Source organism: Atractosteus spatula, chromosome 21, assembly GCF_055471065.1.
Source record: "Atractosteus spatula isolate fAtrSpa1 chromosome 21, fAtrSpa1.hap1, whole genome shotgun sequence".
In the NCBI taxonomy this organism is placed as follows: Eukaryota; Metazoa; Chordata; class Actinopteri; order Semionotiformes; family Lepisosteidae; genus Atractosteus; species Atractosteus spatula.
Genome location: NC_142726.1, coordinates 17,515,975 through 17,542,102, shown reverse-complemented (window position 1 = coordinate 17,542,102; position 26,128 = coordinate 17,515,975). Strand labels below are relative to the sequence as shown.

Genomic DNA, 26,128 nt, shown 5'->3' with positions numbered 1-26,128 from the left:
GAGGCTGAGTTTGATTTCGTCCAGTTTGTTGTCTAGGGACCGTACGTTAGCAAGGAACAGACTGGGTATAGGTGGTTCTTTTAGTCTAATTTGCAGCCTGGCTCTCTTACGGCGTTTCTGTTTGCGCTTGCACCGCGTGCGCCGTCTGCTCTCCCGGCGGTCACGGTCAGGCGGCTCCGCGGTGTATAGGACGGACGAGCTGATGTAGTCCAGGTCGAGCGAACTGAAGGAGAAATCCCTGCAGTTGTTTCTGATGTCCAGTAATGTTTTCCGGTCGTAGGAGATGTAAGCTTCAGTGTTGTGAGTAAATAACGTGACATATAACATAAAAATAACGACCAAAATGCACCATTGTTTGAGAGCTGATGAAGCCCCTGCGTCCACGCGCGCTGCCATGCTCTCTCTCATAGCGAGACCAGGGGTTTGCGACAACACGGCGACTTACAGTGCTTTCACAAAGTTCACGATGTTAATAATAATAATAATTTCTTACACTTATATAGCGCTTTTCTGGACACTCCACTCAAAGCGCTTTACAGATAATGGGGACTCCCTTCCACCACCACCAATGTGCAGCACCACGCCTACTCTTTTCGAGAAACACCCTGGGATTTTTAATGACCACAGAGAGTCAGGACCTCAGTTTTACGTCTCATCCGAAGGACGGCGCCTGTTTACAGTACAGTGTCCCCGTCACTATACTGGGGCATTAGGACCCACATGGATCGCAGGGTGTGCTTTGTTGTGCTTAATATGAAATTTCTCAACTTTTCTGAACTGTCAATGAAATTATTTTGTTATTGAGATTTAAGAACCGGTCTGAGAAATTGGGACCGCAGTTCCCTTTTAAGCCAAATCGTGTGATAAAATACTCCATGAACCTTTCAATATGCTTACTTCTTGGGTGTTGTTATTCCTAGTTAAATACTTTAAGTGAAAGAGAAGAGTTAAAGTAAATTATTAACTGTAATAATTAAAGATTTACCTGCTGAAAGAAAGCCAAAATAATAATAATAATAATTGCTTACACGTATATAGCGCTTTTTCTGGACACTCCACTCAAAGCGCTTTTACAGGTAATGGGGATCCCCTCCACCACCACCAGTGTGCAGCCCCACCTGGATGATGCACCAGTCCGCTCCCCACACACCAGCTCTCAGTGAGGAGGAGACCGGGGTGATGAAGCCAATTCATAGATGGGGGTTATTAGGAGGCCATGATTGGTAAGGCCAATTTGAAATTTGGCCAGGATGCCAGGGTTACACCCCTACTCTTCTTGAGAAACGCCCTGGGATTGTTAATGACCACACAGAGTCAGGACCTCAGTTTTACGTCTCATCCGAAGGACGGCGCCTGTTTACAGTATAGTGTCCCCATCACTATACTGGGGCATTAGGACCCACATGGGCCGCAGGGTGAGCGCCCCCTGCTGGCCCCACTAACACCTCTTCCAGCAGCAACCAAAAGAATACTTAATATTCCTTAGGAAAACAATAAGTAGCAATCAATGAACTGCGCATTCTTCACTTTGGAGGTTTAATAATTCCTTTTAGACTGCACAATCATTTTAATTTTAGATAAAATTTAAAATATAAAAATAAGTGCGGATGTTAATTATCAACAAGCACAGGCAGAGAAAGCATTTTGTACACAAAAAAGCCACATATTTACCCAGAGGTTTCAACAGCATGACATTTCATTATATAATGAAGGACGAGTTTTATTGAGGTGTACTATCGGCTGCCGCACTAGGCAGAGGTTTGTGAATGGCGGACTCCATCCCTGGCAGGCTCCTTCTCCTCCGTGCAGCTGTCTCAATCTTCTGGACCAGCTCCACGTCCCAGGGGTGCGTGACAAAGCTGAGCACCGCGCCCCCGGCCCCGCTGCCTGCGCGCCCCACGCGCCCTGCCCTGTGCAGGTAATCGGTGAGCGTGGGAGGACAGTCGTAGTTGACCACCAGCTTCACCCTCTGGGTGTCCAGGCCCCTGGATGCAATGTCAGTGCAGACCAGGACGTCCACCTGGCCTTTCTGAAACATTCTGAAAATACCAGCCCTCCTGGCCGCTGGCATCTGTCCCTGCAGCCTCAGGTGCTTCATGCCCTGCTCCTCCAGCTCGTAGCCCAGCCAGTTCACCGTGGCGGCGCTGTTACAGAACACCAACACCCCCGACCCCTCCTGCTCTGCGGCCACAGCCCTGATGGCCTGCAGCAGCTCCAGCAGCTTGTCGGCGCCCCGCACCTTCGTGAAGGTCTGCTTGACATGTGGCATCAGGCAGTGCAGACCTCGGCTCTTAACGGTGACCACGCTCCCGAGGTCAGTGACCTGGCCGAGAAGCTCGCCGACGCCCCCCGGGAACGTGGCCCCGATCATCACCAGCTGGGTCCCGCGGTCCAGGCCCGTGGTCTCCAGGGGGCTCGACGCCACCTGCGTCTGCAACAGAATGCTCTCCACCATCCCCGCGAAGCTCTCGTCGAACAAGGTGTCTGCCTCATCCATGACCAAGTAGCTGAGCTCGCTCAGGTCCACGCAGCGCCTGCGGAGGGCCTTGTACAGGGCCCCTGGGGTGGCGACCAGAAGATCCGGCGGGCCTCGGGAGAAGACCCGTTTAATGCTGCCAACACCTCTGCCCCCACCCACTGCTCTCACAGCCAGCCCCAGGGGGCTGCACAGGGACTGGGCCACCCCTTTCACCTGCTCGGCCAGTTCCCTGGACGGCACTAGCACCACACACCGAGTCTGGACTCCCGGTTCACCCTCCCGAGCGGCACTGATCAGCTTCTGGATTACGGGCAGTAAATAGCTCAGTGTTTTTCCACTCCCTGTTTCGGCGGCACAGAGAATGTGGTGGCCGCGCAGTAATTTGGGAATGGTCTCCAGCTGCACAGTGGTGGGATTAACGATACCCATAGCCTGAAGTGTTTCTACTAACTCTGTGCACAGGTGTAAAGACTTAAAGGTTATTTTACTCTTGCCTTCCTCTTTCTCCCCCTTCTGGTCCTCCATGATGAACGGCGGCGCATCCTGGGTGTTGTTTATGGTAAAATAGTCCCCAAATGACTTATTGTGTTTCCAGCCTCTGGAAGCAAGGAGAGGCGTCTCAAACTTGCCCAGGGTGTGGCTGGCGGGCTGGCTGAACTGAGGACGTCTGCTGACTACCAGCATCTTGCCGGGTCGGGGCGTAATTACCTTCTGGAACTGTTTGCTTTTCACCTTCTCGACGCTGTCGATGCGTTCTTGCATCCAGCGAGGAACCCGGATTACTGTCTGCTCCGTGCCGTTGTGTGCAATCTTCGACTTGCCTCGGCTCGGGAGGACAGAGCAGGACATGACCCAGCTGGGGCTCCGAGAGCCTCTCATGTAATTCGCCGCTGAACATAACTCTTTAGCTGTCTTAAGCGTCACGGCAGACAAGGTGACGCGAGTCACCCCGAAACAGTACATTTTGAACTGAGGCTATGGACAGAATAGATTTGTTGTGAAAATAAACAATTATCCCAGCACTACATATTAATCTCCCACAGTAGATGACTTCAAAAGTAACAGTAACTAGTTGTCACTAAGGTGATCAGCACTATATTAGGTTTTTCATAAACAGTCCTTTAGAACTTCATATAAAATGTCGCATCACTTAGCAGGTAACCATAATACACTACCGCTTCGGATAAAAATCACGATTTTCCTTTAGAAAATCAACTCAGAACCGTCCACACATGTACTTAACTGTACCGTCCGTATAACTCCGACGCGGCATGATGACGTATACAAGAATGTGTCGCACAGGAAGGATGACATCACCATCCCTCATGTTCCTACAGCTGGTCAATTGTCGGATAGTAGCCACATCATGGAAACACTGATATTCTGACACTATTATTTTGTCCCCTTAGTCTTCCTCATTGAGGTGTACCTGAAGCCAGGATTCGTGTGCTTAACTTAGTACAAACCGAGGTATTGTGTTTAACTGGCTTTACTACTCATTTTCTAAACTCGGATCACATTATAACCCTTCCGCTCTGAACTACAGCATGGGCAGGCAGACAGCGTGACCAGCTCAGTCCTGCACTGTACCTCGAAGGGAGCTGCGTGAAAGCGAAGCAGGACTGAGGAGAATTTCTTTGATAAGGTAAAACATTAAACCCCTACTTTCTTATGTGGTTGCTTTGATAGAAGTAGCAAAACTACTTAGTAAAAAATCTGTGGTGTAACAAGTCATGTAAGTGAGAAATAGTGGTCTTCACCTCCTAGTATTGAACACAAACATTGCCTCCCTTTCTTTCAGTTACTAATTTTAACATTCTGAAGAGAACAAGTCTGAGAAAGAGGCGTCATTTCTTTTGACATGAAGCTGGAGATGCACTTGAATTCTTAAGAGTGAAAGAGAAAAAAGGGTTTTTCGTGCCTTGATGTGAAAGAGAGTAGTGCTGCTGTTGTGTTGTTACTCCCAGGGTGCTCCCAGATTCAGATGGATGTCTTTAAACGTTATATGATGTGTGCTGTAGCCAATCAGGCTTTAGTATTAATAACTCTTTCTCAGTATTTGCTACTTTTTTTCTGCTAAAATTGAAAATGCATCTGACTTCTTCACAGCTCTTTAGAATGAGGTCTCGAGTCAGACTCAAGACCGTCATCCAGTGGAATCGGTTAGGAAGTGAGTTCTCAGAAGCGTCTTGATAAACAGTTTGGACAGCTGGTTGACATCCTTGTCCCTCTTGCAGATAATGAAAGTAGTCGGGATGCAGCCGACCGTGGGGAGACTCTGCTTCCGGAGCAAGCTTGTGCTGGCTCCCATGGTGCGTATGGGCACCCTGCCCATGCGCCTGCTGGCCCTGGACTATGGTGCAGATATTGTCTACTGTGAGGTGAGGGGGTTTATGTTAACATCCATCTTCTAAGGAAGTTGGTAAAAGCCATGAGGGCCAATGTGTATGCAGGCATTCATTTAAATGGTTCTGATGTTGCAAAAAGGGAAATCAGGATAACTGAACTTTTTTTGACGCACAAGATGGAACAGTTTTTTACACCAGTTGCAGTCTTGCATTATCAGGGTAACTGTCATAGTGATTGGTGCTGTGCAAATATGTCCTGTTTTCTAAGGCAGAGTAGTAGAAGATATGTACATGTATAAAGCTAAATACTCTGCAGCTAATAATACAAAATACTACTGTATATTTAGTTGGGGGAAAAAACAACTCCTGACTTTTTTTGACCTTATGTATTGTCTTCAAATATTACAAAAGTTTTCTGCAAACACAAAATCTTTCTTTAAAAAGTTTCTTGCATAGCACTTAATGCCGTAAGCCAAGATGGTGCTTTTATATAATTGAAAATTATTGCGTGGAAGTTGGAGACTGTGTCTGACTGTCATTGTGAAGTGATGTCACAGGGCAGAAAATGACTTAGTTGATCTCGGGGACTTGAATCAAGTAGGCTGCTCTTTCATGTTTTTGAAGAGCCGTCCATGACTTTAGTTCAAAGAGACAATCGCCTCTTTCCCTCTCTCCTGTTCACAGCGAGGCTGATCCAGAGCCATAAGAGGTTTACATCGGCTGGTGATGACTCATTGTGTCAGAGTGTCACCCTGCACTGGAGAGAGAGGAGACAAAAGATGAAAACCTCTCTCTGTATTCCCAGAGTCTTATCTGTGTACTCCAGTACCACAGCAATTATAACACTGCTCGACAGTGACCTTGCAGCTATGCTATCTCTTGCAAATTGCTGTCCTTGAGAATATTTTGGGAGATTTAAACGATAAATCCATCTCTTCCCTTTATCACAAAGATATGATAGCATCAATACAGAGTAATAGTTGGTCAAGCAATGCTTCTCCATTTATTAGGCTGGAGAAGGACAAATAGCTAATGTGTATCTCAGGTGTAGCTACTGTGGATGAAGTAGTACAAGTAGGTAGTTGTGTCAGCATGCGTAGGCTGTAAAGGTTTATTCCCTGCTGAAAAGCAAAGGAAAGAAACATGACGTTTTGGTTATGGAGCCTTCTTCGGGTGCTTCACACCAGCTCTGCTACCACAAAGGACAGTCACAAGAACAGAAGAAAGGTTGTAAGTAAGAGGAGGCCATATGGCTTGTCTTGCTAACTAATAAAAAGATGAAATTCACTTGAAAGGTTCTTGAAAGGAATAGCATGAATGCGTAGCTTGTGCCAGACTCCTGCAATCCTCTGTGTAAAAATGTGCCTTATATAAATAGTTTTTAATTGAATTTCACTGTGGTTTACATATGTGTTCTCTTGTTTATGATTCACTGTTGATTCTGAATAATTTTACTGTTTAACTCTTTTATAATCAGGAATATTTAAAGTACAACCAAAGTCAGACAGTAAACAGTCTAGCAAAAGTTATATTTTCACCTTGAAACAATGATATGAAAAAAAATGCTACTTACTTTACCCAAACTAGAAAAGAATGTGTGCCTCTCAGAAAACCTTTTTTCTATCTGAAAACATTGTACTTGTATTTAGAGTTAGAGCAGTGTGATGACTCTCTTGTGGTATTACTTGGGCCACAGCTGTTTTTCTTTCTCACACTGAGGCATTAACGAACTTGAGATGATGTAGTTAGTGGAGTACCCCAGGGATCTGTACACTGCTTTTCTGAATTTATATCTATGATCATGATAGTCTGTGAAGGAGTTCTGTTTGCAAATTATACCAAATTAGAAAAGTATCAAGCATTGTAGAAGCTGTAAATGAAATTCTAGAAGATTTAGATAAAAATCCAACCTGAACAAACATCTGAATAAAATAGGTTACTTATGAAAATGATGTTGATGTTTATGTTGATACATCATTTACATCTTCTAGACTGTGTGGGTAAGCAAATAATAACATGGAAAGAGTTGTTAAGTTACAATAGTATAATGCACCAGTAAGGCCAAATTTTGTGTATTGTGTAAAAGTTTGATCACGACATTGTAGAAAAGATATTTGTGCTCTGTACTCAGTCTAGAGAAGAGCAACCAGAGCTTTAGGGGATGTCCTACACAGACAGACTAACAAACTATTCAGAATCCTCAAAGGACCTGAGAACACTGGAAGTGGAAACTACATGGAAGTCCATTTAAAACTTAGAGCAGGGGGCACAAGCTACCAGCTATGTTGTCTTAAGGTGATACCCTGGCTTCTTACAAGAAACGGCTTGACCAATTGGATCAATTAGCTACAAACTACCAAAAAATTAGATGAGCCAAAAGGCCTGCTCTCATTTGTTCTTCTATATCTAACAGTGCAAAGCAAAGACACACACTGATCCTGTGTTTAACCATGAAAAGTATGGTTTACAATTCTGTTAACGTGGATTTTACATTTTATGATAAATATCTGTGGTTTTTGATGGCTGTGTCATATGTGTTTTAATTATTTGCTCTTAAAAGAGCTGTGTGTGTTTTCCCATAACTGGAACACAAGTATTAGGAGCTCCTTGGGGAGTGACCATTCAAATAATAGTCTTTGCAGCGATTTCCAAATCTGAAGGTGCAAGAAGGCAGGGTGACATTTTCATAACATGTGTTGATGATTTGACATGTAATGTCCTTAGCCTATTTTTAGATGTACAGACTTGGAATAAGAAGAAAGACAATTGTTTTGTTGCTGCATGTTTTTTTTATCCTGAAAGCTAAAGATCTTTACCTCTCGTGTTTTCTGAGGGCGTTTGGAGAGAGACTGGCAGCTTTATTGTTAAGACGGCATTAAGACACCATTAGTGCTTTTCTCTTAATGCTTTCCTTCCTATTAAATGAACTCAGTAGAACTGAATCCATTACCCTGTGACTGTGATTGTTAGGATCACTAATTGCTGTTGAAAGAGTGGTGGCATTGTGAGGAGTGCGTATATTATCCTGAGAGAGCCGCCAGCTCGCAGGGAAAGAGCGCTGGGAAAAATGGTTCCGGGGGTACAGCGATCAGAGATTCTGCTTGAGCTGATAACATTTCAACGTGAGGACTGAGCGAGATGCATCTGAAGCATGGTTGGAAGTGAAGGTGGGGGAGGGTGTCTGTCGCTATGTGGTAGAAGTGTTCTGCAGGGTTAGTAGTGCTTTTCGGTAGGAATTTGGGGTGCCAGATAAAGTCACAACAGCACACATTTTTTGTATGGATTTCATTTGTTCCTTTTCTCGGCTGTTCTGGATATAGTTGTTTTCTATTTGCTACGTAGACTGACTATCCGTCCGCAGATGATCACACACAGCAAAGGGAGCAGAGCCAAGCACACAGAGGCTGTGAGAGTGCAGGGCTGTCAGTCAAGCTGTTGGGTTTTTTATTTTGGTGTAGGTCTGTGGACGTTCCTGGTACAGATTGATTCGGTTTACATAGGTGACTATAAGGAATCAAGGCCCATGTCTTATCTCCTTTGTTTTTCTAGTGGAGCTAGATGAGGAGGTGAAGGCTCTCTTCAGGTGTGCTCATTGGTGCAAGGCGTCCCCCCGATGGGAAGTGTAGTTCAGCACAGTAGAGGGGATAGTGGCAGCTTCCCACATCTGTGTCTCTGAGCAATCTTTGTTGGGTGGTGTTGTCAGCTGATCAGCAGTTTTTCTTCCCCTCAACAGGAGCTGATTGATATCAAAATGCTGCAGTGCCGCAGGGTGGAGAACGGTGCGTATCCCTTTTGTCGGAACAGAGTACATCTCAGTGTTGGGAAGCAGCTGACTTGTCCCATATCTGAAAAACTGCATGCCTGCATCACTCCTGAAAATGTTTGAAAACATTCCAGTTACAAAAGGCCCTCTTTTAACAAAGCCGGTTTCAACACAATGCAACACTCAGAAGGAAAGAAAATATGGGCTGTTGTTACCATATGGGTCTGAGAACCCAAATCAGCTCTTTACCCTTTTCAGAAGTGCCAGTTCAATCTCTAAACAAAATAGAACTTTAGCTTTTCGATAGACTTTAAACTAGCATCACGACATTATCCTGTGTCAGGTATCAACCTGAATAGTTCTGTAAGAGCACAGGTGTGTACAGCTTGCTGAGCAGTGAACTAGCAGTCAGCTCCCAGCCTGGTGGTCAGCCCTGGCCTGACAGTGCTTGTAGGGGTGTGGGGCTGAGCCCTCGCAGAGCCTGGTGGTCAACTCCCTGCATGCCAGTGAGCTCCTGGCTGAGCATTTGCAAGCCTAGCGGTCAGCCCTGGCCTGACAGTGGTTGTAGGGGTTCAGCAGAGGCCGAGTCTGGTGCAGGAGCTGACCCTCCTGTCTGCCTGCTCTCTTGCTCACACAGAGGTGTTGGAGACAGTGGACTTTGTGGCTCCAGATGAGAAGGTGGTCTTCAGGACCTGCCAGCGGGAGAAAGAGCATGTGGTCTTCCAGATGGTAAGGGCAAATTCAGCTTTGGGACAGCCAGCCAATCAGCCAATCAACTAATCGGGCAATCAATTAAGCATTTCTTAAACGAGGCCAGCCATTTGAGGGCAGCTTCTTATTTACAGGGGTCTAGCACTACTGCAGCTGAGATACAAAGCTCAGTGATTTGAAAAATAAAATAATGAGCTTAAGCTTAAACTTGCCTTGGTCGTGAAAGGATCAGAATATGTTGATTTCTCTTTTAGCCTCATTTATAGAGGCATTCCTGTTCATCTGAGGTGTTTTGTGTTTTCAGTAATGAGCCCGCTGGAGCAGTTTCAAAGACATGTAGGAAAGGAAAATCATTTTTAGGGATTCAGCTTGATGCGGAATAGACGCAGCTGAAATTTCCGAAACACTGACCTCTTAATAAAGCAAGGCTTTGCCTGCATTTCCCTGCTGACCCCACTGGAGCGAGGCTGTTTGTGCTCACAGTGTCAGCTCTCTGCTAATGCACTGCTGGGCCACGTTCACACAAGAAACATTTGTAAACAAAGTCCTTCAGATGAGACTGGATTTTTCCAGACCTCACTGAGCCCCATTGCTCTATCTTCGGCAGCTCAAGGTGCCCAAACTAAGGCAAGCTGAGTCTTTTATTATTTATAAGTGATTGATAAATGCTTTCTGCTGTTTGCTTCTTCTGGTAAGCAAACCCCCCCCCCCCCCCCCCATCTCTGTCAGTATTTTCTCTTAAACTAGAGCTGACTGGCTGGCATCACCTTGTTGCCGTGGTGACGGCAGGCGCCAGCAGCATGGTGCTCCAGAGTGATGCCCCTCTCACTGGTTCCCTGCAGCCCTAGGGAGAGGAGAAACAAGAACCACTTTCTGAATTGTTCGTGTTCAGGGTGGATGAAACTAAAATGTGTAACTAAAGCATACATGTACCTTTTACAAGCTTAATAAAAAAACAGTGCAAGCTTACTGTGTAAAACTGTGAAATTGATCAAATGAATGCAAACACAGAGACGTTTCTCAGTGCATTGAGTTGCAGTTCATATTTGATGCCACATATACTATCAGACATGTGGATTTTTTTTAAATTCTGAACAGTACAGTTTGGATAAAAGGTTTACTTTAAAAAGTGATTTTGTTTAAGTGTTTTTACAGTGCATATTTCTATAATTTACATTTGTGGTCTGCCAATCAAATTGCATGTTTTTATTAATTCTGTACATTTATTCAAGCACAATGTTCATTTTATGTATTATACTTCTGTTTTAATCTAAATGTTAGCTAATTAATTTCAAAATTGTACTTAAAGGGGAATTATATTCCCAATTTGTTAGACCAGTTATTGAGCCTCGGTAAAAAATATATATTTTTAAATAATAATTGAGTGTATTGCCAAATCTTAAAAATTCCAAATTAAGCACAAAATTCAGCACTAAATCATCTATTTTGTGATGTTAATTGGAGGTTTTATATTATTGTGTACATTTTAATTTCACAGGGGTTTGGAATGTACTCATCAATGCTTATTCTTTCTAACCTGGAAATATAAAAATAGCGTTGCAGTTCCCCTTTAAAAGTGCTGGTCTGACAGACAAAGCACGAGCACAGATCTCAAAGTCCTAGAAGCCAGACGATATGAACTGGTCTCCCCCGACAATGTTGTTCACTTGCAGGATGTCGAAGTAGATCTTCATGATGGTGTCCTGAATTCATTTTTTAATTCTAATTTGGCAATCCATTGGAAATGCTGACCTGTTTTTAGGTTGTGACCCTCATTCTAAGAAATGTCAGTTTAGAGCAGGGCTTTGTAGTCCTGGAGTGCACCGCCGCATTCCTTTTTATAGATCACCCTCAATCACCTGTACTGTAAAGCCCAGGAACCAGACAGAGTGGTCCACGTTGGACTGCAGCAGCTGTGTGCAGGCACTGGACACCAGGAGGATAGTTCAGTCAGAGGCAGAGCTAGGAGCAGGGCTGGCTGTGGAGCGGAGGGGGAGTCCCGTGCTGCTTTTTTCCAGCCCTGTGTGCTGTCTGTCTGTCTTTCCAGGGCACAGCTGACCCACAGAGAGCTCTGCGAGTGGCCCAACTTGTGTGAGTCCTCGATCGTCGTCCTCTGCAGCCCCCCGTACCCCCACACCTCGCAGCTGGACTCTCGATCCAGTCCTCTAGCCCGCCATCTCCTCGTCATCTCACTGACTTTACTCGGGTTCCACGCGAGCCTTAGGCCTGTGGTTGAACTGGAGTACGGCAGGGGAGGGTTTTTTAAGGACTTGTGAGCTACGCAGCTCTTGCCTCTGTGCGCTGTAATTTAAAACATGGAAAGAGTTAATGCTGTCCAATTAATTAGTTAAATAAAAAAGGTTGGTTTGGAGCTGCATTCCTAAACCAGTTGTGCATACAGACGTTAGTCAGTATACCATGATATTTTGGAAAGGCCACATAAAAGAAAAATGAATAAAAGTGCTCCACAGTAATACCAGTGGTAATCAACCAGATGCCAGCTAAGGAGCTGGATTAAGTTGTTCTTATTGAAGTCAGGGAGTAAATTGCTGTAAAAGAGTTAAATTTCTCAGCTTTTCTAACTTCTGAAGAGTATTTTACCCAATTCACCTCTTTGAACTCTCCTCTTCCATGAGTGTGGCCAATGACTCCTTCCTCTCTCTGTGTTTTTCTTCTTGAAAGCGAGAATGACGTAGCTGGAATCGACGTGAACATGGGCTGTCCGAAGGAGTACTCTACAAAGGTGAGAGACAGGACACACTGTTCAGCTGGCCAGCTGTCACGGAGATCAGATTCCCCAGCTAGGGCTCTGCCCTCAGCACAGTGGTCGGTACTGACACCGACAGGGGCTCTGCCCTCAGCACACTGGTCAGCACTGACACCGACAGGGGCTCTGCCCCCAGCGCACTGGCAGGTACTGACACCGACAGGGGCTCTGCCCCCGGCGCACTGGTCAGTACTGACACCGACAGGGGCTCTGCCCCCGGCGCACTGGTCAGTACTGACACCGACAGGGGCTCTGCCCTCGGCACACTGGTCGGTACTGACACCGACAGGGGCTCTGCCCTCAGCGCACTGGCGGGTACTGACACCGACAGGGGCTGTGCCCTCAGCGCACTGGCCGGTACTGACTGCAGAGAGAGTCCAGCAGGGTGTCCTCTTCCCTGTTTGCCTGCTCTCTCCCTCTCCTTGTCTTCACTTTTTTGCAGTTATTTACAGTGGATAAGCTGATTTGTCTCTTTTATTTTTCAGATTGATTTTTTTCCTGCTTCACCTTATTTGTTTCACCTTTGTGATTTCTTTTGTTACTCCAGTTTAAGCTTGAAAACGTGTTCAGCTTTGAAAATGGCATCTGTGTGCTCTTTTATTATCTCTGCCAATATTTGATTAGGTGAACACAAAGCAAGGGAGAAATAAAACTACAAAGCAAATTTTCCCACGATAAGGACTGGCGTGTTGTATAAGCACACGTTGTCCCCTGCGTGTGCTGTCGGACACTGAGCCGCACTCGGGCTGCATCTGCCATGTTGTGCGACTCTGTTTACAACACGGTTTTCTTTTCCTGCCATATTTCCGCTTTTCCTTATTGTGGTGAGCAGCTGCTGCCCATACAGGTCTGTCGCTCTTTGTCTTAAACCACCACGTAGCTTTCGTTTCCATCCCCATCCTGAAAAATCTGGCCTCTAGGACAAAACCTGATGAAAACAAATCCTGCACTGTAATAGGTGTGTTTTTCAGAGTTTTTTGTGAAAGCGATTGTGGTCTTAATGGGTTTTTACCTCATTCTTAGCTGTTGAAATTGCTTTCATCTAATGCTCTTTTCATAAAGATGACCTGTTTTGTAGGAATTGACCTGAGGTATGTTCTTTCTTTGTACAAATTGCCAGAGATGTGATAAAAATCATATTTTTCCTTTCATTTCACCCAGCTTATAAAGTCACTTGTTTTTTCAGAATTGTCCAGGGAGCTTTTCTTCATCAGACCAGAGCTTTAACTGCAGCATATGACCTTCTTATACTGCAGCCTCCTCCACATGTCCGCAATTTTAATTTAAAACCTTAGTGCTGAAAAGCAGATTTTGCTGGGGACCATACTTTCTCTATGATTACTACAGCCGGATTTACTGACAGTTTTGGCCCTGGGCTCCCTGTCTGAGAGAGACAGATCCTGTTGTAGGATGTATAGGTGTGTGGCCTGTAGACCTGAATTCAGCTCACCCACTATTCTCAGTTCGTGAAATCAGGTTTCCACTAGGAGGAAGCACGAAGCAAGAACAACCGCTGCCATCAAGCACAGAGTTTGTGAGTCATGATTTAACCTGGGCCTGCATCAGGTCTTGGGCCGTGTGCTTCAGTGCTGATGCCTTTAATTGTGTTTGTTTTGTAGGGTGGCATGGGGGCAGCGCTGCTCTCAGACCCGGACAAGATCGAGGCCGTAAGTATCTCCGAGGTGTCCTGCTGGATTTTCAGTCACTCTGAACTCACACACAGTACCCACTCCCACTCAGGAGTGACACTCATTTCCCAGGGCTGATAGGCACAAGTGTAAAAAGACGCCACTCCTCACAACTCTGTGATTTCCTGCCATTCACGACAGCAAGCTTGACAGTGAGTCTATCCTGAAGGCACAGGCTGTTGAAAGAGGTTCTGTCTCGGGGAGATCAGAGAGCTTTGGTGTCTCACAGTCTTTATTTCACCTCATGTTTGAGTGCAAAGGCTGGGAGGATAGCTAAAGAGACCAGTCTGTTCTATGAAACATAACTGTTTCACAATAAATAACAGGAGTGAGACTGAGCTTTTATCCACATAAAGCATGGCCCCAGTCTGCTCGTAATCTTTTACGAGTTTAATTCTGAGAAGAAGCTATCTTTAAAAGATAAACACAGAGGAAAACCTGACTAATTTCTGAAATTTCCGGCTAGGATTAATTCAGCCACCTGCGCCCCCTCAGGCCTGGATGACCAATCTCCTGTTTATATGTTTGTTGTCCTTAACCTCAACACAAGTGTTCTGATCAGTTCAGAGTCAATGAGCAGTGAGGCAGAGAGCAGTGTGGCGCGAGGGAGGTAGTCTGGTGAGAAGGAGGCTGTGAGGCAGAGGGCAGTGTGGAGAGATGGAGGCAGAGGGCAGTGTGGAGAGATGGAGGCAGAGAGCAGTGTGATGAGAGGGAGGCAGGGGGCAGTGTGGTGAGAGGGAGGCAGAGGGCAGTGTGGAGAGAGGGAGGCAGGGAGGCAGAGGGCAGTGTGGTGAGAGGGAGGGAGGGAGGCAGACGGTAGTGTGGTGAGACGGAGGCAGTGAGGCAAAGGGCAGTGGGTGAGAGGGAGGCAGTGAGGCAGAGGGCAGTGTGATGAGAGGGAGGCACTGAAGTATAAAGCAATGTGATGAGAGGGAGGCTGTGAGTCTGTCGCTGCTGTTGCTAATGAGAGCAGTATGGCCTTTTGATGCCAGAGGAATGACAGCTTTCGGGAGCTCGGGCCTGCCCTCCCTTTGCAGCAGTCATCACAGAGCTCTCCACTCCAGCTGTTAACCACTCACTCACTAATTATTGCAGGCTTTTTAATTAGTTATGCTAAGTGCTTTTTTTCAGTTCTTTCCAGCTTGCGTGCTAATTTGGGGCCCTGCTCTCCTGCAGGAAGACCTGCTCAGTGTGAGTGAGGGCGCTGTGCACTCCTGCAGAGCTGAGCCATCAGGGGAAACTAAAGCCCTGCAGAGGCAGCTGTGACACACCAGTCGTAAAGCTTAAACAGAGCTGTAAACATCGCCGCTGCAATTCCAAAATAACTTGATTCAGTATATTAGCAGTTCTGAATCAAGTATTTAAATGGATATAGTTTACACGTTGATTAGAAACGAGTAGTGCTGGTGTGTTCTGAACAATCTGTGTCTTAATGCAGAGAGCACTTCAAGCACCTCTCAGCAACACGGAATGTTTTGTTAAGGTGCTTTTTGAAAATGTGCTGCACAGCCTGATGCTTATGAACCTATCAAATGACACATTTCATTTGCTGGGTCGTCAGCCGCTGAAGCAAATTGATTTTTGCGCAGCTGGAGGAAGGAACACTTGATTATTTACACATATGAGTTTATGAATAGCAGGCAGCACAGCGTAGTGACTTCCCCCTTTGACAAAGGGGCACTAATGTGCTCAGTTCTCACTGACTCACAGGTTTAGCAGCATGAGTCGTGGCCAAAACGGTTGGAGGAAGAGGCTTTAAAAATTAGTCTTCCTTCAGTTCCTGACCTCTATCAGCGCTGATGCGGAGTGGCTGGGGTCCGCTCCCAGGGGGCGCGCAGTGCGGGTGTGGGTGCGGACTGAGTCAATTACAGTGTTTTTCAGGACTGGGACCGTCTACTGGGATTTCCTTCTCTCTTTTTATCGGTTCTGTCCTCTGGTTTGCTTAAAAGTGTAAATACAGAGCAGTGTTCAGCCGAAGCTGCAATTAACAAGATCTCCCAGTGAACACAGCTGACAGACTAATATGATAGAGATGAATGGTCTCTCTCCAGAGGTAAAACATTGCATGTGTGGGCTGCTCACGAAGAAGATAAAATAAGCTTTGTGTGTTTCATTACCTTAATCTGATCGCACTGTCCTCTAATGTTACATTGACAAAGCACAATTCAGCCAAAGTGACTCATTCCTTTTTGAATTAACAAATTAATTTTTGAAAAGAAAACATCTCTTCCTAAGTTTTTTCAAGGTCTCTTCTTTCTTCCAAAGTGAATTTTGGATGTTTCTTCAGCCGGGCTGGCAATATCTCACTTTCAGCTACAATTAAATTCTTTGCTAAGAGTCGGTTTTCTAAGCCGGTTTTCTTGTTCTGGGTATCGCTTGCTTCTGGGTGATCTGCCATGTGCTTCAGCGATCTAAAATCAAAGGCATTAGGCCAGTCTGGGCATCATCTACATCAACAGAGCCATCACACCTACTTACCTAGCCTTTATCTTATGGACAGGCTGTTGTAAGAGGCATCCGTAAATGAAAGCTGCTGGAGGGACCATTATCGTATCAACAAAGCTGCTGGACATAAGGAAACGGGGAGCAAAGGGTTTTGCCTTCTGCTCTTTGTTCTGGTAAAGGCCGTTTAGTTGTACAGTTGTTTGGCTGCAGGCAAGTTTTATGAAAATAGTTAATTTTCCTCTGGAATGCAGTTTGAATGTTTCAGTTTCTCAAGGAGTAAAATGTGCTGATGCTTGTTTTTGTTCCTAAGGGCTGTGAATTCTGGGTCTGTATAAAGTCTCCCCATCTCTCTTCATCTTAACCTGCATCTGTCTGGTGACCAGAGCTTCTGGTATGAACCTTGTCACTCAGACTCCCAGAGCTGGCATTGTCACCTGCGTAGTAGCTGTGTCACAGGAATGGGTTCAGGCTAGCTGCTCTTGTTGACTTACTTCTACAGGAAGAACACAGTACTTCTACATTGAAAGTAAATATTCCAGAGGACAAAGTGGCCCTCTGCCCCAGTATGGTAGGAGGAGGGTGCTGTGAGGCTCACACCTTAAGAAGGCTCCACGGCTGAAACGTTGTGTTTTCTTTCTTCTCTTTTCAGCATGGAATAAACCTATTACCTGTTCCTTTGCAGCCTACGCATGCTGACATAGCTACCCACCTTATTTACAGCAACACCATCTCAATGCATTGCAGCTGACTGACCCCTGGGGCCTCAGGCGGAGGAGGAGGGGTTGATGTTCTTCCGAAATTAGGGATCTATTTCCGTTTGTGTCCAGTGTTTGTTCCCCCTGCTATAAGGCAGTGACCCCTCACCCCTCGGGGCAGATGATGTCATTCTGCCCTGTCCTCAGACTGCAGGGGGAGCTGAATACTGAAGGTACCATTCAGTACCTTTCTCTCTTGTTCTCCTTCCAGATTCTGCGCACCCTTGTCAAAGGTGTTTCAAAACCTGTCACCTGCAAAATACGCATCCTGCCTTCGGTAAGTTGCCACATGTCAACCCTGCTGGGAATCAGCCACCCAGGCCAGGCTGTGGGGGGGCAGATCTCTGTGCATGGTCTATGGGTCAGGCTGTAGGGGGACAGATCTCTCTGCTGGGTCTACGGGTTAGGCTGTGGAGGGGTAGATTTTTGTGCTGGGTCTACGGTTCAGGGTGTGGGAGGGCAGATCTCTGTGCTGGGTCTACGGGCCAGGCTGTGGGGGGACAGATCTCTCTGCTGGGTCTCTGTAGGGGGACAGATCTCTGTGCTGGGTCTACAAGTCAGGCTGTGGAGGACAGCAGGTCTCTGTGCTGGGTCTACGGGCCAGGCTGTGGGGGCACAGATTTTTGTGCTGGGTCAACGGGTCAGGCTGTGGAGGGCAGCAGATCTCTGTGTTGGGTCAGGCTGTGGAGGGACAGATCTCTGTGCTGGGTCTACAAGTCAGGCTGTGGAGGACAGCAGATCTCTGTGCTCGGTCTACGGGTCAGGCTGTGGGGGGACAGATCTCTGTGCTGGGTCTCTTGGCCAGGCTGTGGAGGGTAGCAGATCTCTGTGCTGGTTCTCTGGGTCAGGCTGTGGAGGGCAGCAGATCTCTGTGCTGGGTCTACGGGTCAGGCTGTGGAGTGCAGCAGGTCTCTGTGCTGGGTCTACGGGCCCAAGTCTTCTCCCAGGCTCCCAGCTCTCACCCTGGTTAGTGTTAGTGAAGCATTTCTAAATCTGCTACCTTATTTTATCCTGTTTTCCTCCTTTAATTGCTCCTAAACGGATTTGTCTGTGTGCATTTCTGGCTTCCAAAAGAGTTGCTGCTTACCAGGGTGTTAGTCAGGGGAGACAAATAATTAAAATCTGGCAGCCATGCCTGAAACCTACGGCAGCAGACTGATTCACTGTATATTCGAGCAGAGCTGTTCTGCTGTGTGCGCAGCTTAGGCTGCAGCAGTCAGAGCTGCTTTCATTTCTGTGTGATCCAGAAAACATGCAATGTGGGACCCCCTCTCCTCTTCTAAGCGATAGAATCTTCAGTCTGTGACTAATGATTGTCTTTGGGGAAGTGTTCTCCGTTAATTAAAGCTTCTAATTAAAGAAAAGAGATGCTGAGATTTAAAAATGGGTGAAGAAGTGTTCTCTTTCATACATAGCTTAGAATCCCCAGTTTTCTTTAACATGGTTGCCTCCTGGCATGGTCAGCCTTTCTGAGCTCAGCAACATCTTCTCCAGAGTGCTGAGTTTTGGACTGCCCGCCCTGGAGTTCGCTGTGGCCTGACGGGGCCTCTTCAGCTCGAGGAGTCTCCCAGCACAGCAGGCACTGAGACACTGAGACAGGCTGATTGAAGATACCAGAGACTGATGATTCCCTTCAGGCTGGGCTTCATTTTAATGAATCAGTTTATTTTCCTTGCGGAGCTTTAAAGATGAACATGTCAATTGGAGAAGGCGACAATGATAACAGTTTACACATTAACAAAGCTGAAAATCCCATCACATTCCTCTTCTTTTGTTGACACTCAGTCATTCTGTTGGAAGAGAGAACGATCATCAGAGAAATCAATTTGCTCTTCAATTTGTAATAGTTCCATCCTGCAGGGCATTTTGCCTTTTGTTTCTGTGAATTGCTTAGCTTTATGAATAAGCTGGGAATTGTTTTTACTGTGTAATTTTGGGAATTTTTAAATTTACTGTAAAATAACTAGGTAAATTTAAGTAGTATTTCTTTAGATTTATTTTCCTTTGGTAAAAGTAATATTTTTTAGCCTAAACGCTTTAGTTAGGAAACAGATTGTCCGACAACATGACACCACTCTTATTGCTGGGGATTTAGAGTCTGCTGGTATAAGTCATTCAAGCTGTTCAAGTGAGCAGTCAAGGCTGTGCATGGCACAGATTAATCAAACTGAATTTCCCTTTTAGGGGTTGATTGGTGTGCTGTGGGGCAGTTTCACACCCTTGCTGTTGTGCGGGTGACAGACAGGCTGGGCAGCAGGTAGTGGGCGGCTGACTGACGGGCTGTTTTCTGCCTCTCAGCTGGAAGACACGGTGAGCCTGGCTCGGCGGATCGAGAAGACTGGTGTGGCGGCCATCGCTGTCCATGGCAGGTACCTGGCACTGCTGTCTGGGGCACTGCTGCCATATGGCCTGTGGCTGCTTTGATAGAGGACCATCTGCCCCATTTCCGATAGAGTAGACCCATATTTAAAGCCTGTCCTGGGCCTCTGGTCCCTTTTCATCTTGGGTAAATGTGGTAAATTGTGTCCCCACATGGGACCGGTGCTGCAGTCAGTGTTGTGGAGGTGTGCTGAAGAGCTGCAGTGTCCTCCCCCTCCCTGTCTGCCTGCCAATTTGGACATTGGGTAGGGGAGGGATGGGGAGAGACGGGTCCTGCTTTTCAACACAGCTCCTTTTCCTCTCAGGAAGAAAGAGGAGCGACCCCAGCACCCTGTGCACTGTGACGTCATCGAGGCTGTGGCCAAGGCGCTGTCCATTCCTGTCATTGCCAAGTAAGTCCTGGGCAGGGACATAGCCCACGAGTGTCTGGATGAGCTCATGTAATAGAAACGTGTCAGGATCCTTCTGATTTTATTGGTGGCACTTATTTTTTTAGCTGGCACTTATTATCCCAAACTGACTTCTTATTTGAGAGATTCACTGGTAAGCGCAGCTGGCTATGGTTCATGGGAGAGTGTGAGCACATCGGGCTGTGATTCACTGGTGTCATGTGTCATGTATGAGCGTGAGCGCAGCCGGATGTGATTCACTGGTGTGCGTGACCGTGAGCGCAGCCGGATGTGCTTCACTGGTGTCGTGCGTGACCATGAGCGCAGCCGGATGTGCTTCACTGGTGTCGTGCGTGACCGTGAGCGCAGCCGGATGTGCTTCACTGGTGTCCTGCGTGACTGTGAGGGCAGCCGGATGTGCTTCACTGGTGCCGTGCGTGACCGTGAGCGCAGCCGAATGTGCTTCACTGGTGTCGTGCGTGACCGTGAGCGCAGCCGGATGTGCTTCACTGGTGTCGTGCGTGACCGTGAGCGCAGCCGGATGTGATTCACTGGTGTCCTGCGTGACCGTGAGCGCAGCCGGATGTGCTTCACTGGTGCCGTGCGTGACCGTGAGCGCAGCCGGATGTGCTTCACTGGTGTCGTGCGTGACCGTGAGCGCAGCCGGATGTGATTCACTGGTGTCCTGCGTGACCGTGAGCGCAGCCGGATGTGCTTCACTGGTGCCGTGCGTGACCGTGAGCGCAGCCGGATGTGCTTCACTGGTGTCGTGCGTGACTGTGAGTGCAGCCGGATGTGATTCACTGGTGTCCTGCGTGACCGTGAGCGCAGCCGGATGTGATTCACTGGTGTCCTGCGTGACCGTGAGCGCAGCCGGATGTGCTTCACTGGTGCCGTGCGTGACCGTGAGCGCAGCCGGATGTGCTTCACTGGTGTCGTGCGTGACCGTGAGCGCAGCCGGATGTGATTCACTGGTGTCGTGCGTGACCGTGAGCGCAGCCGGATGTGATTCACTGGTGTCGTGCGTGACCGTGAGCGCAGCTGGATGTGATTCACTGGTGTGCGTGACCGTGAGCACAGTCAGATGTGATTTACTGGTGTCGTGCAATACCGTGAGCGCAGCCGGCTGTGTATGTGTGTCTGCAGTGGCGGCTCCCTAGATCATGTCCGAGTGCATGCAGACATTGCAGCGTTCCAAGCAGCCACGGGGGCGTCCTCAACCATGCTGGCACGTGCAGCCATGTGGAACCCCTCCGTCTTCCGCAGGGAGGGCAGCCTGCCCCTGGAAGAGGTCATGACGCAGTACCTCCGATATGTAAGTCCTCCTAGGCCGCGCCAGTTACTTGGGTGGCCTGGTACTTTGTCTTTTTCTCTTTAGGATTTGTGATATGTAGAAAGTAATATTGCATAGTTTCTAACACTTGGCTGTGAAAGATTTTGTGAGCAGACAGCACTGTGCTCAGATGTCAAGCTCTCCTTTTACCAAGGAGAAAGTTTCTTTGTTGCTTAGCGAGTGGCCAGGTTGTGTCCTGTGTGGCGACGGTGCTGAGCTGCGTTGGGTGTGTCTGCAGGCAGTACGGTACGACAACCATGCCTCCAACACCAAGTACTGCCTGTGCCAGATGTTGAGGGAGAAACTGGAGTCTCCACTGGGAAAACAGCTGCATGCCGCCCAGACAACTGCAGATATTTGGTAGGTACACCTGTGCCAGCCCGGGCCTCCTGTCCTGTGGCACTACTGCACTGTTCAGAAGGTCTTATGGTCTTTTTTCCTATTTTTCCTATTTAAGGACATAAGATCACAAACAAGAGGAGACCATAGGGTCCATCAAACCATTAGATTGCTGGTTTCTACATCTTCAGGAATCTTATCCACCCTAAGAAGAAACAGACCTGACCTTTTAAATAATACTGTAAAATAAAGTCAATGGGCTGAATAGCCTCCACTCCTGTATAACCTTTTGGTTACCACTGCCCTCCCAGCAGTGTTTTGGTGAGAGTGTCTCAAATGCTAAATGCTTCCCTCTGCTGTTTGCAACCAGCTGTAGTAAAGCAATCCAGACTGCTGGCCTGTAGACTTGTGCAGAGGGGAGATGAAGATGAGACCTTCAGAGACCTCGGAAAAGCACATCAAACCTTGCTGATTGAGCCTTCAGCTCTTATCTTCCCCCTGTAGGCATTGAAGGGAGCTGACAGTGCTGATGTTTTGAGAGCTGATTCAATGAGTATGTGTCAGCGGTCCAATCTGGGTCTGCCTGAGAGAAGGGAAGTATCACTAACACTCCAGCTGGGATGAGAGCTGCGTGTGTGTCTGTGCTGCATCTGGTGGAGCTGAGGCCTGGTCTGTCAGTGCGAGCCGGCACTGGCTCAGGAATGAATACACCAACATGGCACAAAGGGCGGTGATACTTTCTGAGCTTTTAAAAAAGCAGAAGTCCCGCCATACACTCTCTCACAGTCAAAGGCTTTACTTTTAGCCCCAGCTGTTTTTGGCTTTCCGCACTGGTGAAGTAGCGTTATGGAAACCTGAACCAGCTAAGTAATTCATTCCGCCAAGCGCCTGTGGTGAGCAAGTGCAACGTCAGGGTGGCTTTGGCAGAGACAGCTGTCCTGATGACTGAATTCCTTTGTCTTACCCTCGGGTCCCGTCTGGTCACAGCGAGGTGTTTGGGCTGCAGGACTTCTGGAAGGAGACAGAGGACAGGCTTCAGCACCGACAGTCCACTGTCCCAGCCAAGAACCTCAACACAGAGGATCTTTCCGAGGACTCTGACGTCATCAAAATGCCAGTGAAGTTTGACAGGTTTGATTTTTGTTTCATACTGTGTGTGAATTAAAGAAATTCTGTTCCTAAATTGATCTGCAGAAAGTCCTCTCTGCTGAGGAGCATCTCATTTGGTGTGTCGTGATCTCAGCAGACCTGGAACTGGCCAGAGGCTGCCACCTAGTGGATAAGTAGATAAGTGCAGAGAAGGTGTGTTCACTTGTTTTTTCACTGAAGCGCAGTGGTGGGCAGCAGTCCCCTGTTCTATAGCTGTCTGGAAGACTGAGGTCCCCTTGTGCTCATATTCCAGGAGAGAATACCCTCCTCAGATCACACCCAAGATGTTCCTGCTGGAGTGGAGTCGAAAGGAGAAGCTGCCCCAGCCTGTGTATGAGACGGTGAGACTGGGGTGTTCTACCACATTTTAATTTCTTGCTGGGGAAACTGATAGCAAATCAGTAGTTAAAAAGAGACTCTTGTGGCTCCAGCATAGCAGCAGACAGAATGAAGTGGCCTTGTGTTCAGGACTGTCACTCCAGACACAGCAGAGGGAGGCGAGTGTGACCTTTGTCCAGTGTTTTTGACCTGGGCCAGTGTGGTCCAGCATGGTTCTGCGTGTTGTCTAGTGTGTGTGACTTTGTCCGGGGTGTGACCTGGGCCAGTGTGGTCCAGTGTGTGAGTAACCAGGTCTAGTGTGGCCCAGTGTGTGAGTGACCAGGCTCTCTTCCTGCAGGTTCAGAGACCTCTGGACAGGTTCTTCTGCTCCACTGTGACGGCGGCTGGCAGGAAGTACAGATCTACTGTGTGGTGAGTGTGCAGGAAGCTAATAATAATTTCTTACACTTGTACAGCACTTTTCTGGACACTCCACTCTTGAGACATTAAGCTTCTCATACTGTGAGAGATATGCTTCTTTTCCCTTCTTGTGCTCCTCTCCTTTCCTGCTCTTTTTAACCTGCTCCTTTTTCAAGCTGCAGCTGGTCAGCCTGACCCTAACGCTGCCTAACACTGCCCCCCCTCTCCAGGGACAAGTCCAAGAAGCTGGCGGAGCAGGCAGCTGCCATCGTGTGTCTGCGCAGCCTGGGCCTGCCGGAGGGCCGGCTGGGCGAGGCTGACAGCGGCCTGGTCAACAAGAGGAGGCGGGAGGACCCGGCAGGAAATGATGTCGCCAAGGAGCCCGCTGTCACCCCCAGCGAGAAGCAGCAGCCCAGCCTGCCGCGGGAGAGGTGAAGCCACCGGCCTGTAGGGGGCACTTCTCCTGCTGCAGTCACACAGGGCATCAGGCTGAGGGGCCTGTCCACACTCGGCTGCCTGGCTGATTTTATTTTTTTATCTCTATTTTTAAAGTCCCCTGGAGCAAGGGCAGGACAGATCTGTCTCCCTCCCTCCCCAGGGGACCTCAGCAGCTTCTCTGCCTGGAGACTGATTTGGCATCTTAATGGTCACAAACAGCTAAACTTTCCTATTTAATAAAGACTCTTTATTTTACACTGATGAGTGTAGTTGCTTAAAGAAATCGATAAGGCATGACAGTAATGGTGGCAGTGATGCAGCTAATGGCAGGACCAAGGTGACAAGGCTGAGGACAGTGATGGGTTTAGTGACTCACCTCAGAGAAGCCTTTTCTTTAGTAGCTGTAACAGCAGGTTTCTGACCTGCATCTTCAAGACCGTTTATTTTTTTATACCTCATTTAAATCAATAGCTGGACCACTCTGGCAGAGCCATCAAATTTTGGTGCAAGTGATCTCTGCCAGAGATGCTCATCTTTTATTCTTCTGCCAATAAAATAGTGGAAGAGAAGGAAGAGATTCAGATCTCATCAATCATCTTTCTCATACAATCATACAGGCCATCCTTTTGAAGTTTTAGTCTAGTTATTTGTGAGTGGGTTGGCTTCCGGAAAATTAAAAAAGTGTTACTATCCAGGCTTCTTTAAGATTCTTTTAGTTTTATTACGGTGTAACTCTGAACAGTGGCACGCAAGAGGATCTAAACATAGGTTTGATTTTCAGTCTGATACAAAACAAATTCCTTATTTGTCACACTTTTTTCATACCTTCTTAGCTGTGGTGTAGGTGCAGAATTACATAGCCTTCTTTTCTAAGGTATGTTTTTGACATAAATGTACATATATATCAATTTCAGTTGTTTTAGAAAGGTTTGGTGATCTGCATAGAAAATACCCATCTCGTAATTATTATACATCTTAAAGAGTTGCTTAGATATTGTAATCTGGTGCCAGATAGAACTCCTTATAATTATACTTAATTTTAAATACTACTAGATGAGATTAGCATCACATTTCCAAAAAGAACGGTCAAGATACATACTTTCAGAAAATTTCCTATCCCCAGCTAATTTTTCAAATCATATCTCTACCACGGGGTGGCGCTGTGGACCAAACCTAGCGCTTCAGTCCGCTCATAAAGGAAGGTTGTATTGAGGTTCTTGGCATCGCAGGTAGGGCAGCAGCTTCTCTCTCTGAGAAAACACCAGACCTGTGGCTAGGGATCTGCGCCTGTGGCTGGAAGGTTGCTGGTTTGTATCCCGTGGCCGGCAGAGGAAACCTACTCCGTTGGGCCCCTGAGCAAGGCCCTTAACCCCAACTGCTCCAGGGGCGCCGTATAAATGGCTGACCCTGCGCTCTGACCCCAAGCTTTTCTCCCTGTCTGTGTGTCTCATAGAGAGCAAGTTGGGGTATGTGAAAAAAGACAAATTCCTAATACAAGAAATTGTATATGGCTAATAAAGTGATCTTATCTAACTGGATGGAACATTTAGTGTCTTTAATATATTCACATCACCTGTTAGCAACACTCAGATATAACTACAGTTTCCCTAGCTAACCATACGTGATCCCAGTCAGTGAATTGAATAAAATATTTCCTGTATGACTTCACAATGTCTGTCCCCGCTAACGGCATACTCAAGATCCTGAATGAAATACCAGTCCTGCTGAGCCACTGAGTGAAACCGACCTCTGGACAGATACGGAGAATGAAGAAGGATGTGTATTTAGGAGTGAAAATAGGTGGCATTTCGTCATGCAGGGAGTTTTGCAGGTATTTCAGGATCTAACGTCCTAGTCACCATTTCTGGCGCCTTTTATGAGGACTGGAAGAGGTTCTCCAATCCAAACATTAATAACAGACAAGCAAGAAGACTGGACATCCTCTCAGTACTAACCCTCCCTTACAGTTCTGAATACGTCGAACTCCAGGTGGCCGCAGCTCTTAACCTTCACAGCTCTGTGCTGGTGGGTGTTTTTGGTACCAGACAGTCTTAATCTGTAGTGATGTCAAGGAAGCGTTTTGTTGTAATTTGGGAGTTGAGACATTTGTTTTTTTGTTCAATATCTTCCTCCTTCATCTGTGTCTGCAGCACACTACTCACCCCACATCTAACTTTAGTGCAGGAGTGTAGAGTGTGAGAGGATGATGCTGACTTTTTCAGCCACGTTCAGTTTGCAGTTTGGAGCCTATACGTGATACATATGATAATAAGATAACACTTAGGAACTTTATATAATATTAGGATAATTTTCCTCTGTCAGAAAAAATGTAACAGGTTCATTGAATTCCGTTTTTAACATACCTGATTTTATAAAGGTTTGTATGACATTGATTACTTCTCATACT

The 26,128-nt window shown here is 47.0% G+C and overlaps 2 protein-coding genes across 4 annotated transcripts; one reads left to right on the top strand and one right to left on the bottom strand.

The window, feature by feature from the left end:
* Positions 1 to 1,519: 1,519 nt before the first annotated feature.
* On the bottom strand, positions 1,520 to 3,720 carry ddx28 (DEAD-box helicase 28). The gene has a single exon (XM_088939131.1). The coding sequence runs from the start codon at positions 3,440 to 3,442 to the stop codon at positions 1,721 to 1,723; it is 1,722 nt and encodes a 573-aa protein (XP_088795257.1). The 5' UTR covers positions 3,443 to 3,720; the 3' UTR covers positions 1,520 to 1,720.
* A 59-nt stretch (positions 3,721 to 3,779) lies between these two features.
* dus2 (dihydrouridine synthase 2) lies at positions 3,780 to 25,254 on the top strand. 3 transcript variants are annotated; one of them, XM_088938913.1, is made up of 17 exons: positions 3,780 to 3,949; positions 4,026 to 4,124; positions 4,717 to 4,860; positions 8,561 to 8,606; positions 9,228 to 9,319; positions 11,349 to 11,392; positions 11,984 to 12,044; positions 13,688 to 13,735; positions 17,168 to 17,233; positions 19,255 to 19,325; positions 19,641 to 19,727; positions 20,871 to 21,039; positions 21,296 to 21,417; positions 22,384 to 22,527; positions 22,799 to 22,886; positions 23,222 to 23,295; positions 23,514 to 25,254. In XM_088938913.1, the coding sequence occupies exons 3-17, from the start codon at positions 4,720 to 4,722 to the stop codon at positions 23,716 to 23,718; spliced, it is 1,458 nt and encodes a 485-aa protein (XP_088795039.1). In that variant the 5' UTR covers positions 3,780 to 3,949; positions 4,026 to 4,124; positions 4,717 to 4,719; the 3' UTR covers positions 23,719 to 25,254. The 3 variants fall into 3 exon arrangements, with proteins under 3 accessions (XP_088795039.1, XP_088795038.1, XP_088795040.1); XM_088938912.1 differs by having other exon boundaries at positions 3,781 to 4,124; XM_088938914.1 differs by lacking the exons at positions 20,871 to 21,039; positions 21,296 to 21,417 and having other exon boundaries at positions 3,785 to 4,124.
* The last annotated feature ends 874 nt before the right edge of the window (positions 25,255 to 26,128 follow it).

Bases quoted from the DNA above. Each gene is read 5' to 3' on its own strand.
- dus2 (XM_088938913.1), top strand. From the start codon at position 4,720: ATGAAAGTAGTCGGGATGCAGCCGACCGTGGGGAGACTCTGCTTCCGG. The intron at 9,320-11,348 runs GTAAGGGCAAAT...CTGTCTTTCCAG, and splicing joins AGCATGTGGTCTTCCAGATG to GGCACAGCTGACCCACAGAG. The intron at 19,728-20,870 runs GTAAGTCCTGGG...GTGTGTCTGCAG, and splicing joins TCCATTCCTGTCATTGCCAA to TGGCGGCTCCCTAGATCATG.
- ddx28 (XM_088939131.1), bottom strand. From the start codon at position 3,442: ATGTACTGTTTCGGGGTGACTCGCGTCACCTTGTCTGCCGTGACGCTT.